Raw genomic sequence first — 13,156 nt, forward strand, 5'->3', positions numbered from 1 at the left:
GCAGCTCTGTACCTGCTTACACTGCCTGGAATCCCTTCTTCACACACGTCTTGGTTTCACTGTGTGTTTGTTGTCCCCAGCTCTGGATGAATTCTGCAGACAACCTGGAGCTCTCCCTCTTTTCCCATTTTGTGGAAATCCTTCGATCACCAAGGTAGGCTGGGCTTTGGCGGTGCGGGGGGCTAGGACTAATGGCTTCATGCCAAGAAGGGGGACTGAGGGGACAGGACAGCCAGTGGCTCAGCAACCACGGCCTTCTCCCATTTCCAGACCACTGGACTCCCAGGTGACAGCATGTCTGTCTGGGTCTGTTTGGGCTGCCGTGACAAAATATGATAGACAGGGTGCTGAATAAACAACAGAAACTTATTTCTCACAGTTCTCGAGGCTGGAAGCCTAACATCTAACATCAACATCACTGGCAGATTCAGTGTCTGGGGAGGGTCCCCCTTCCTGGTTAACAGCAGTCTCCTTACTATAGTGTCGCCTGGTGGGAGGGGCGAGGGAGCTCTCTGGCATCTCTTTTATAAAGGTGCTAATCCCATCACTAGGGGATGTGTTTACCTCCAGAGACTGTACCTCCAAAGCCTATGGTTAGGTTTTAACACATGAATTTTTGGGGGGGACACGAACATTCAGTCGTAGCAATGCCCTTCCCAGTGGCTCACTTATGTGGGGCAAGTCTGTCTCCCTGGTGGATTTGGGCCTCGCACCCTCTCAGGGGCTCAGTGTATGTGGCCAGCAAAGGAAAACACTTCTCTGTGTCCTGTTTGCCTCCCAACCCACTCTCCCTCTAAATGACTTCTCCAAGTCACTTTTTAAATCATTCAGGGCTCTTTTGGTTGCAAGCAGCAGAAATACAACTCAAACCAACTTAAGGAAGGAAGGGAGGGAGGAGGGAGGGCAAAAGGAAGGTTGACAAAGGGGGAATTTATTGGCTCATACATTGGAACGGGGCAGATCTTCACATGTGGCCGGGTGGCACTCACACTACTTCATCTGAGACCTGTCACCTGTCTTGTTCATGCTTTCCTCCGTGCTGGCTTCATGTGGGCAGACGGCAAGATGGCTGCTGGGCAGCTCCTCAGGGCTGGAAGTTCAAGAGGAACAAGACAGTCCTGTGGAGAAGGAATACAGAAAAACAGGCTGCTTAGTGCCATGATAAGAAAGAGCACAAAACACAGTGAGAGCTGTGAATACAAACCACACACAGAACTGGGCTGGTTCTGCCTCAGTATCAGGGATGTGGAGGTTGGCAGAATTTGTCCTGTTAGTACTGAAAAGACAGTTCAAGAAGGAACCACCCACCCAGATTCGCCCTCCTTCACCTTTTTTTTTTTCTTTCCTTTTCCCACTTTCTTTCTGTACTTGTTGTTTTCTTAAAGATGGACATTTATCCTGGGAGCTGTTTTCTTTGGTTGAGTAGAACTTACGGGAAATTGAATTTGTGATTATCCTAAGAAGGGGGATGCGGATGCTTGAATTCTGTCTTTTTCCCCTTTGACTCCTAGTGGCGTGTTCATCCACTTTGTGGTTTGGGGCGGGCAGGAAGAGCACACACCCCAGACAGACTCGCCAAGGGCCCCTCGCTCCTGGCTGTTGGAGAGTGCTCCGCGGTCGCACGCGAGTCTGCTGTCTTTGTTCTGAGTTTTCTGAGACCAGCATTAGTTTTCCCTGAGGCTTGGAATTTAAAAGTCAATAACTGGGGGTTATCTTTAAAGGCAGTTTCCGGGGGGGGGGGCGGTGGAAGGGCATGGGAGGCTCATCCCTGAGCAACTCTCGGCAGACACATATTCAATGGGTGTCTGACAGCATTTTGATGAGTTGCCAAGAGAGCATTGGAGTCAGAGGGCCATGGAGCAAGCCCAGCCTGGGAAACCTTTTTAGCAGAAACACAGCAAATTTGGTTCATTCCAGTAAAAGCTTTTACTGCCTTTCTCCTGGGCTCACCAGGGAAGGACCCCGGAATGCTGAAGTTGCTCACCAGGCACAGCTTATACCCAAGCTCGTCTTCCTCTTCAATGAGCCGGGCCTCACCTTCTCCAAGATCCCCACCATCATTGCCATCCTAGGCTGTCAGCTGAGGGGCCACTTCAGCATCCAGGACTTGCTCAGGTACTGTGCCACGCTTCCCAGGGGGAAGGGCAGAGCCTTGGGACTATTTCACAAGGGTATATAGGCCTCAGTTCTCTCCTGACCACACTTGACCCAGCAACATTACCCTTCAGTGCAGTGGCAGGTTCCATTCCCTTGGAACCTTCCAGAGGTTCTGTTTAGGGCTGAGAGTTGAGAAAAGGGGTGGTTCTGCAAGACTCCCCTCAGGGCTATGTGCTCACAGCTCCCTGGTGCCCAGACGTACTTACTGTGCCAAGAATTCAAGTTCCTGTGAGCACAGTCCTCCTCATCAGCCATTGACCCAACGTGTCTGCTTTTTGCAGACTTCCCAAAGGACAGTCCCAGTTGACATGGTACGTAGCCTTTTCCATCCTCAGCACTCTCTGTTATGTTTATCTGGCAGAGCCAGAGTTAACTGCTCTGATGATAGATTTTAGAAGTCTCTGGAAACACTGCATTGATCACAGAATAATGTGATCTGTCTCAAACCCTCCCTTGAAGCCGATTTGGGTGGATCTGTGTAGAAAACCTTCATATGTGTTGAGCAGACGTGGGTGGAGCCCACCACTGAACATATCCCTCTCTCTCTGCATTAAGAATTGGGCTGTTTGTTGTCTACACCCTCAAGCCTTCTTCGGTGAATGAGAGGCAGATCTGCGTGGATGGAGGCCTGGACTCCTCAGTGTCTGGTGAGGAGACCTTTCTCAGACACCAGTCTGAAAGCAGCAGGATGGCCCTCAGGGCACCCCTGAGAGCCACCTGTCATGGGCCCATTTTGTAGAGGGAAGGGCTGAGGCAAAGAAAAGGGAAGGTACTCACAACTGAGCAATTGTTCCCAAGTAGTGGCTTGTGAGGTCATAGTGTTATGAGTAGGGTTACAGTCATATCAAATTGTTTATTCTTCCGTCACAACCTGGAATGGCTTCTAAGACCTCCAGGATAAAACTCAGTTCCCTATAGGCCAACAGGTGGGATCCTTCATGACCCAGTTCCTGCTTACCTTCTTGGTTGAGTCCTTCCTACCTCTGCTCCTCTGATGAGCCCCAACTTCAGCACTCTGAGCACCTGCACATCCTAATATGTGATGGTGCCCTCCAGCCATGCTTTGTATGTGTTGTTCCCTTGGCAGAAATGCCTCCCCTGTCCCACCCCACCCCCTGCTTTGCCCACTGAGTTAACCATTCCTGGTCATACCAAGCCAGGTTAAGTCACCTCCTCTGGGCTTCTAAAGTCCTTGCGCTTACTCTAATGCACAGGTTAGTGATTTGTTTTTTTGGGTCTCTCTCCTCCCAACCAGGTGCAGAACAGAAGCTATGTCATGTTCCCTCTGCCAGGGCAGGTGTGAAGGGAACTTGGTCCTGGGCCCTACAGATCTGTGCTGTCCAAGATGGGAGCCTCTAGCTACATGTGGCCATTTACATTTAAATTTTAACTGGTAGAAATTAAATGCAATTAAAAATTCAATTCCTCAGTCACACGAGCTCCATTCCAAGTGCTCGATAACCACACGAGCCTAGTGGTTACTGTATTCGACAGGAGAGATAGAAAACATTCTTATCATTGAAAAAGATTCTATTGGACACTCTTACTTAGTCTAGGAAAATGATCTCTTATCTTTAGTTCAAACCTGAGGAGTAGGTATTACTATTCCCATTTTGCAGATGAGGAAACGGAGGCTCAGAGATAGAAGACATTTGGGGCCAGAATCCAAATAAAGAGAAATCTGATTCCGCTTCTCCAAACTGCCACATCAGTCATATTTCTGCATTCACGTGCCCTGAATTGGTTGTAAAATAAGTGGTTAACCAAGGGAATGAATGAATGGATAATGGGCCAAAAGTAAGCTTATTCAGTCAGCCCTTCTAATATGGACTGCATTCTGAACTCTACAACGCAAGCTCTATTTTTAGTGCAACATTGATATGCTGAAGGTTTAGTCTGGAAACACATTGAGAGCAGGAATTGAGATCGGGTACTAAAATCTTCAGCACTCTGCTCCCAATGCCTCCCATAATGCCCAGCATGTAGTAGGTGGTCAAGAAGTGTTGCAGCCTATGATAGTGAAAAAAAATTCTGCTGGAAGATAAACTTGACCTTGTTATTTTTAGGATTTTTGGGGGAAGTGGATAGGAAGCAACAAAATCATCTCCAGTTAAAGAGAACTTTAGGAACATGTCCTGAAATTCTTTTTAAGCATTGCATGGAAGTCTAGAACTGAATGCCAGAATTTTGAGTCCCATCCATGCCCCAATTCCTGGGTGAACGAAGCATTTGGTGAATACGATTGCTTACTGCAGCAAATAGTATGTCTCTTTACATCCGTTTTCTCTCAAATCTGAATTTCCTTATTTTGTAGCTGGAAGCCAAACATCTGGAAAGACAATCTGGCTCAGAAACCAGTTGCTGGAGATGCTGTTCAGTGTAATATCTTCTTCCCAACTTCATCTGTCCTCTGAGTAAGTAGTTCCAGGAAGAGCGATTTGGCATGGGGTTGCCTCATACAGGGTGCAGTATTAAAACCTTTTCTTAATGAAAAGTTTAGCATCTCCGAGTCGGTTTTCGGCAATGTGTTTCCTGCACCAGTCAGAAACAAAATTATATTCTCTCCACCCAATAAAGCAGACCTTGCCCTAAGATATTCTGATGCAAATGTGAAATGGGCATGAGTAAGTCAGAACAGATTTGGTATAATTACACTAAGCTCTTTTTGTCACCATAGCTGTAGTGTAATTGTTACTGTTTTGGCGGTTGTGACAATCACTGATTTTGATGTCCTGTACTTGGCAGAAAATAGAACGGAGAAATGGTTAGCCTAAATAACATCTATCAAGGAAAAGGCTTGCCAAATTCTTCTGCTATTTACTGTCAGTTATTTATTTTTCCAAGTTGGAAAAAGAAGTATCTGCCTTCAATTAACTTTTAAAACAATGTGTAACCATGAAATTCCATTAACTCTCTCCCACTGACTGCCTGCTTTATATCCAACTCCAGAGTCATCCATTCAACCACTATTTGTTGAGCACCTACTGTGTGTCAGACCCTGTTCCTCACTCCCAGACTGCAGTGCTGAGGAAGTCGGTCTAGGTCCTTGCTCTGCTGGGTTGGCATTTTAGTGTGTTCGTGTGTTTGGGGAAGGGAGGAATGCTGTGGGGAGTTATCCCTCGGTAAAATGGCCTTGCAAGTAGTGCTTAAGAAATCTTTGTATTTCTAGAATCAAAACATGGTAGAACTGGAAGATGCCTTGGAGATGAGCTAGTCCAACCCTCTCCTTTTTCATCTTTCTGAATGAGAATATAGGGTAGTGCTTAAGCACCAGGGCTCTGACGTCTAGACCTCCTGGGTTCAAATCCCAGCTCTGCTCTCAGAGACTTTGGGGAGGTTATTTAAGTCCTCTATGTCCTCTTCTACTCATCTATATGAGGATAAGAATAGTACCTGCTAAGTAACTGGAAATTAATATGTGACTAGCCCCAAGCATGGTGTCTGGGACACTATAAATACTCCATAAGCTAAGTCTTCTCATCATCATCATCTCACCATCACTGCCCTCATCACCATCATCATCATCATCATCATCATCATCAAGGAGAATGACCAGAGCTCATCAAAAGCTCTGCCAAAGTCATCCAGTTAGTAAACAGAGGCAGGGATAGAAGAGAGGGCAGTTTCTTGACTTCTAGTCCTGGGGCCACAGCCTCGCTGCCTAGTCTGGCAGTTGGTGTTGAGAACCCTGCCTAGCAAAGATGGGCCCTTCTCTGGTTCCTAGAGGCAGAGTCCTTTGCTGAGCCATTGCCCCTGAGGTTTGGTTGCCACCTCCCTGCCCTCCAGTCCCCTCTAGCAAATCTGTATTCTCCAAACCCATCATTTTAAAATTCATTTTTGAAAGTGACAGTTAAAATGTGGTGGTTTTTTTTTTTTTTTTGCCTAAATTGATACAGATGCATGAATACTGGACTATTCCATTTAGATTAATTTTGATCAGTATATCTGAAAAGGGAGTGACTTAACCATTATGTGTTTTATGCAACTGTATTGATGTAATTAGATGGGTGGCTGGTCAGCCCCTGCAAGTATGAATACTAGTGGGCTAGGGCTCTCAAGGGGCCTGTGCATTTTTACATCTGTTGGTACAGTTTCCAATTGCTTTGAAGAGCTTTGGCCAACTTACATTGCAGTGATTCATAAACATGTTCAGCCATTTAACAGCAACTTTGCCAGCATTTTAGTTTACCATTCTTTAAAAATATAACATGTACTTCACTGAGTGATATCCAGATCAACCTTAATTTGCCTCTCCTAGGTGACTAGCGAGGCTGGAAATTGTATTTTCTGGATGTGTTGTTTGCTCATGGACTGAGAGATATTTTATTGCATTTTTTGACCCCCCCCCCCCACCAGGACAAAGGAAGAGATGTTTTTGAACCTGGGGCCTGACTGGTTCCTGCTCCTTGTGCAGGGCCACCTGCATCCAAGCACCACGGTGCTGGGGTTGAAGCTTCTGCTGCACTTTTTGGCAAGCCCCTCCCTCCGCGGGCGATTTAAAGAAGGCCTGTCTGGGGGATCCTGGGTGGAGCGCAGCTTCGAGGGAGTGGACATTGTGATAGGTGAGTGTGCAGCCTTCTCCAGGAGGCAGGACACCTCCTCATCCTGGGCTGCAAGTGAGGACCGGCCAAACTCCTTCCTCTAGGGGCCTTCATGCTCTCACAGTAGGATCACCTTGACCTCTGATCCCGATCAGTCCCAGTCCCCTCTTACTTCCTTGTCAAGATCCCTTTATGTCCTGACTGCTTTGCAGACACGGGGGGCTTCCTTCCATTCCTCAAGAGCTCCTCAGCTCTTTTCCTCTTCCTGGGATGTTGCCCCCAACCCACAACACCAACATGGCTCTCCTGGATGGTATGGGTTCATCCCTCAGGTCTCAGTTCAAATGCCACTTCCTCCAGGAGAAGAGGGTTCCCCTTGAATTAGGGCCCCTCAGTTATACTCTCTTTGCCCCTATTACTTTTCTTTATGGTGTTTAGCACAATTCACAAGCAAATATTTATTGGGGCACTTAATTCCATAATGTCCTTCCCTACAACTACATCGTAAGTACTTGGTGAGGGTCTCGGGTTCTGTATATTTTGTTGAAATGCTATGTCCTTATTGCCTAATACAAAGCTAGCCTTTTGCCTCTAAGGTAGTAGGCACTAAGTATCTGTTTCTGAATGAATGAATGAATGAATGAATGAATGAGTGTGTCTGAAATAGGGAAAGGAACTCTTATTGAATACTTTCTTGTGGTCATGTGTGTATGACATATATTTCTATCTGGCATTTCTATGGGGTGGGTAGGTGGCAGGGAATCCCTTCATGTTCCCAGTCCCCACCTTGACCAGAAGCAACAGCAATTGTTCTCAATTGGATTTTGTGCCCCTTCCACCTGATCAATAGATAACCTGAAGAGCCACCCTGCCATGCCTGACCAGAGCCCCTGCCTGCTTCCTGGGTTCCGCGTCTTGAAAGACTTTCTGGGCCACCATGTGCATATTCCAGAAGTCTATCTCATTGTGTCCACCTTCTTCCTGCAGACGCCACTTACAGAGCTGACGGACGGGCCCAAAGTAGGTTTTTGGGGTACCCCTGGGATAGAGTGACATACCTGGTCTCATTCCGTGTGACCGAGACAGTTCCTTAAGACTCTCCACCGCTACCTCTATCCACTTCTTCCAACTCATATTGTGTTCTCACCCGCTTCCTTCCCTCACAGAGCCACTCCCTTGTCTAGCTCTTCAGGTACTCTGAGTTCTTGGGCTTCTGCCTCCCATCCTCCCTGCCAGCAGGTCTCTGTTTTTATCAGTCCCACTTTTAAGTCTTTCCCCTTCTGGGCATGGCTAGAGAAGTCACATGATCATGGGCATGGGAAGGGAGGCGGGTGGCCGCCACCACAGAATTAGAACCTCAGTTTATACCTTCTGAAAGAGTGTGTCTTGACCTTAGCGAAGTGCCTTGATTCCCCTGCATTCTAGAGTAAACCATATATGCTCTTCAGCCTTCTGCTCCAAAGCCACCGTTTGCTCCAATGACTTACTTCACAGTGGGAATGGAGGGCCCCAGAGGGAGGTACTACTTTGGTACCCTGCTCTCCACCACCTGGTCATGCCATGCCCCTCTTCATCACCTTCTCTCTGTTGTCACTGGCAAAGGGTAGTTTTTCCAGGCTGATCTGGATTCCTTCCACTCCTTTCCTGAGTGATCTCACTAGTAGTTGACCCTTCTTTCTCCTGTACTTTCAGCATCTTCTTTTCTATGGACTGTTTCCTCAGAGACCATAAATATGGTGAACTGTGTCCCACCTAAAACCAGAAACTGACCCCTTGATTCATACTCCTGGCCAACTGTTTTCCTATTTGTCATTGTCTTGTCCTTCCTTAGCCACCTCTCTCCTAAGAGGAGCCTACACTCATGACACATAGCTTCTCACCGTTCACACACTCACTCACTCATCCAGGTCTTCATGAGCTCCCATTCCTGCGGGATCCGGTTCAGCATCCACAGCCAGTGCCAAGACCCTTTGCGATGGGGTGTCTGACTTGTCTCTCCACCCAGCTTCCTTGCTTACCTGCTCTTTGTGTCGTGAAACCCCCGAGTCACCTCCCCAGTAAGATCAGCTGCTTTGTGCTTGCCTCCCCTGTGCCTTTAATGAGTTCTTACTCCCATGTCACCTGCCTGATGAGGGTCCTCCTTCAAAACACAGCTCAGATGCCACCTCTTGATTAGATCCCTGGGCACGGGGAACCACTCCCTCCTGTGTGTCTCAGCACACCTTTGCCTTATATGACACTGACACAGTTACGTGATTTCCTCTCTCCTTAGCTAGTGAGCACCTCAAGAACAGACTCCACTTCTTACTCACCTTCCTGGGCACCTGACAGACAGCAGATTCAGAAATTGTTTCTTGGTCTCAATTGAGTGGAGTTAAACTGTGCGGAATAGAAATTGGGGGAGGGGCATGGCTCTGCAAATAGAAGGCTAGAAAATCCACCTCCCTTGAATATCCTTATATTTGACCTACCTAAATCTTGATATATGCTAATGGTATTATAGATCGCCCTTCAAAATAAAGTTCTTAATATGCTGTGCTAGGTTCACCGAAACCGTGCATTTCTATTTCCCCAAGAACGTGTTGTAGGAAACAAACATCTGCTGAATGTCAGGACCCATGATAGACGTTTTACAAATTTTATTTCACTTGATATTTATAATGATCCCATGGGGTAGAGAATGCAATTTTCATCTTACAGAGAAGGAAACTGAGTTGCCAAGAGGCTGAATAGCTTGCACAAACCCAGCTTTTCAAGAGGCAAAGTCAGATTGCCCTGCTGGTCAATTCCACGTTCCCTCTGCTACACTCTGCACTGTGCTCAAAGCCTTTGAATTCCTCCTATGTCCTCTGTAATTGCATTTACAAAAATTCATTAAAGTTGATTGGGACCTCAAACCAAACAAAAGAGCTAAACTTGATGCAGGTTGTGTGGGCCTGCAGCATCTTATAGGAGGTGTGTATTTATTTCCCTCACACGCCACTGAGTGGGCTGAAGTTCTACGTATGGGCCAGCCACCTAGGCTGTTACTATGCCGTTTCATCTTTCCCACTCGGGCCCCCTGAGATACATGATGCACTGGCTGGAAAGCTGGTCCCACTGGCATGCAGCCATATGTCTCTCTATGGTCCTTGCCCCCTCTTTCAGGACAGCCTGGATGCCATGCTTCAGTGGCTCCTGCAGAAGCACTACAGTGAAGAAGTCCTCCGGGTTGGGCTGTGCACCGAAGGTGCCCTGCTGCTTCTGGAAATGCTGAAAGCCACCGTGAGCCAGGTGAGACCCATTCCTTACATCTCATGAGGAGGCTCTGATGGGAAGACAACTTTGGAAGGGTCACCTTGACTTTTTCCAGCAGCTTCCTGGTAATGCTGATAATTAGCAAGTGTCATTCAGGATGCCTGACAGAAGAGGTGTGGGGGTTCCTAGTGATAATTTAGGTGCTCAGTGAGAAACTCAGCCTACGTGTCCCCAGTGGAGTTTGCGTGCTCTGGCTGGAAGACATCTGTTTTCCATTTGTTTAAATATTTGAATTCCTTCACTGGGAGATTTAATGCTTTCAGTCAAGAGAACATTTCTGAGCAACTGATTTGGGTCAGGAGCTTAAGGGGACTGGTGGGGGTGGAAAGGGACCTGTTCCCTCAAGGAGCTCACCCCACTGGGACAGGCGGGCCTCAAACACGAGGGAGCTGTGAGGTAGAAACCTGTTAGAGAAGACAGATGCCCACCAACTACTTACATGACACCGAGACCCATCTATTCATGCCTTCAAGGTCCATCAGAGGTAGATGGAGAGGTTATTTTCAACGTGGAGGCAAGTGTGAGGGGGTGAAGGCCATGAGGGCTGTGAATGGGAGTAATTATGAGCCAGATCAACAAGAACTTGCATGAAAGGCTGAAAACGTCTGACTTCATTCCGTAGACACCAAGGGTCTTGGAGGAGGCTTGATTGTGTGTAGGGAAACCTTACTGCTTCTGGGAAGTGATTCATGCTTACATTTACAGTTTCAACAAAAGACAAAGATGGAAAGTAAAAATCACCGTAATCACACCCATCCAGAGATAACCACTGTGAACTTTAGTGGAAGCTTCTCCCACACACCTAAGATTATACCACGTCCTTACAGAGGACTGGGCCACATAAACCCCTCTTGCCTTTGTTTCCCAAACAAAGGGAATTTATGTTCTTTCTCAAAATGTTCTTTGTTGTAAAAAGTCTGTAATGAACTTTCTTGAGCTGATCAGATCCTTTTTCTCTCTAGTTTGATGTTCTCCTTAGCGTGAATTCTGAGATGTGGGATAGTGGGTCGAAGTGTCCTTCGTGTTTCTTTTGGATGCACTTCTCAGGAAGGATGCATTAGACATTATACATACACCTTCCTCCATCTACTGTATATCCTGCCATCTTGTATGGGGGTGCCCAGCCCAGTCCTCACAGCCTTAGCAACACCGCCAAACTGGTGATTTCATGCTTGAGTTCTCTTGTGTTCAGTATTAGTGAAATTGCTAGCATTTTTTCATATGTTTATTAACCGTCTCCATTTATTTTTCTGTGAATTGCCTATTTGAATCTCTTGCTAATTTTTCTCTGTGTGTATGTGTGTGTGTAATTATGGTAAGAAAGTACAGATCATGCTTTTTGCTCTTATTAAAACCAGGAATGTATTTAATTTTCATTGTATACTCTATTAGCATGTAATTAGGTGATCGGCTGCTTTTTTCTTCTAACCACTTACGTACTGTGAATTACATCAACAGATTTTTTGCATTTTTGCAAAGATTCACTGAGTTCCTCTGTTCTTCTTCTTTCAGTATACTTCCTTATTCTGTTTGTAACTATTTTATTTACGACTTTGAGTTCATGTTTATAAATGATAGCAGGCTGCAGTTTTCTTTTGTTGTATGTTTGTCAGGTTTTGACATCAGTATCATGCTAGCTTTTAAAAAAACTTGTTCTTTTTTTTATTCAAGAAGATGTTAAATCCATAATTCTTATATTATTTAAATTATTCCTATGAAACTTCTTGGGCCTAAGTTTTTTCCATTATTGCTTTGTTTAAGCTCTTAAATGTCTCTTTGACCTTGTTTAGGTAGTAGATATTTTATTCAGCTTGCACAAACGGTCTCTTTTAATTCATTTAATTTCTGTGTTATTATTTCCCCCTTCTTAGTCTGTATTTGTAGGCTCATGCTCTCTTTACCCCACCCCTTCCCATTACCTAAGGATCTGGGGACTTGAGGATTGATTTAAAGAACCAACTTTGGTTCTCCTGATATTTTTCTGTCTAGTTCTACCACTTTGATATTTAGCATCCTCATTTTTTTTCTTTTTGGCAGTTTTCTGGAGTTAATGCGATTGCAGTTTTAAAGACCTCTTGACTCGCATTTCTCTTTTCTTAAAATTTTTTTAAAAGTTCAAGTTAGTCAACATGCAGTATAGTATTGGTTTCAGGAGTAGTTTCCCAAGAAGTGCCCTCCTTAATGACCATCACCCATTTAGCCCAGTCCCCCACCCACCTCCCCTCCAGCGACCCTAAGTTTGTTCTCTGTATTTAAGAGTCTCTTATGGTTTGCCTCCCTCTCTGTTTTTATCTTAGTTTTCCTTGCCTTCCCCTATGTTGATATGTTGTGTTTCTTAAATTCCACAGATGAATGATGTCATGTGATATTTGTCTTTCTCTTTCTCTGACCGACCTAATTTCACTTAGTATAATACACTCTAGTTCCACCAACATTATTGCAAATGGCAGCATTCTTTTTGATCTTTCATTTTTTTGATTGCCGAGTAATATTCCATCATATATGTGTATATATAGTGTGTATATATATATATATATATATATATATATATATCTATCTCACATCTTCTTTATACATTCATCAGTTGATGCATATTTGGGCTCTTTCCATAATGTGGCTATTGTTTATAACACTGCTATAAACATTGGGGCGCACGTGCCCTTTCAAATCATCATCTTTGTATCCTTTGGATAAATACCTAGTAGTGCAATTGCTGAGTCATAGGGTAGTTGTAGTTTTAATTTTTTGAGGAACCTCCATACTGTTTTCCAGAGTGGCTGCACCAGTTTGCATTCTCACCAACAGTGCAAAAGGGTTCATCTTTCCACTCATCCTCGCCAACGTCTGTTGTTTCCTGAGATGTTAATGTTAGCCATTCTGACAGGTGTGAGGTGGTATCTCATTGTGGTTTTGATTTGTATTTTCTCAGATGATGTGTGATGTTGAGCATCTTTTCATGCATTTGCTATCCATCTGGATGTCCTCTTTGGAAAAGTGTCTATTCGTGTCTTCTGCCCATTGCTTCACTGGATTATTTGTTTTTTGGGTGTTGAGTTTGATAATCTATATCTTTATAGATTTTAGATACTAACCCTTTATCTGATATGTCATTTGCAAGTATCTTCTCCCATCCCGTCAGGTGTCTTTTAGTTTTGTTGATT

At 45.2% G+C, this 13,156-nt stretch overlaps 1 protein-coding gene across 15 annotated transcripts in view; it reads left to right on the forward strand.

Annotated features, from left to right (window-relative positions):
* WDFY4 (WDFY family member 4) overlaps positions 1–13,156 on the forward strand; it is a 292,757-nt gene that overhangs the window by 119,485 nt on the left and 160,116 nt on the right. For all 15 annotated transcript variants that reach the window (XM_045040305.1, XM_045040302.1, XM_045040303.1 and 12 more), the window contains 7 exons: positions 81–154; positions 1,954–2,115; positions 2,713–2,804; positions 4,472–4,571; positions 6,514–6,719; positions 7,549–7,718; positions 9,846–9,971. In XM_045040305.1, coding sequence (XP_044896240.1) covers positions 81–154; positions 1,954–2,115; positions 2,713–2,804; positions 4,472–4,571; positions 6,514–6,719; positions 7,549–7,718; positions 9,846–9,971 — 930 coding nt within the window. The remainder of the gene's footprint in view (positions 1–80; positions 155–1,953; positions 2,116–2,712; positions 2,805–4,471; positions 4,572–6,513; positions 6,720–7,548; positions 7,719–9,845; positions 9,972–13,156) is intronic.

This window comes from Felis catus, chromosome D2, assembly GCF_018350175.1.
Source record: "Felis catus isolate Fca126 chromosome D2, F.catus_Fca126_mat1.0, whole genome shotgun sequence".
Classification (NCBI taxonomy): domain Eukaryota; kingdom Metazoa; phylum Chordata; class Mammalia; order Carnivora; family Felidae; genus Felis; species Felis catus.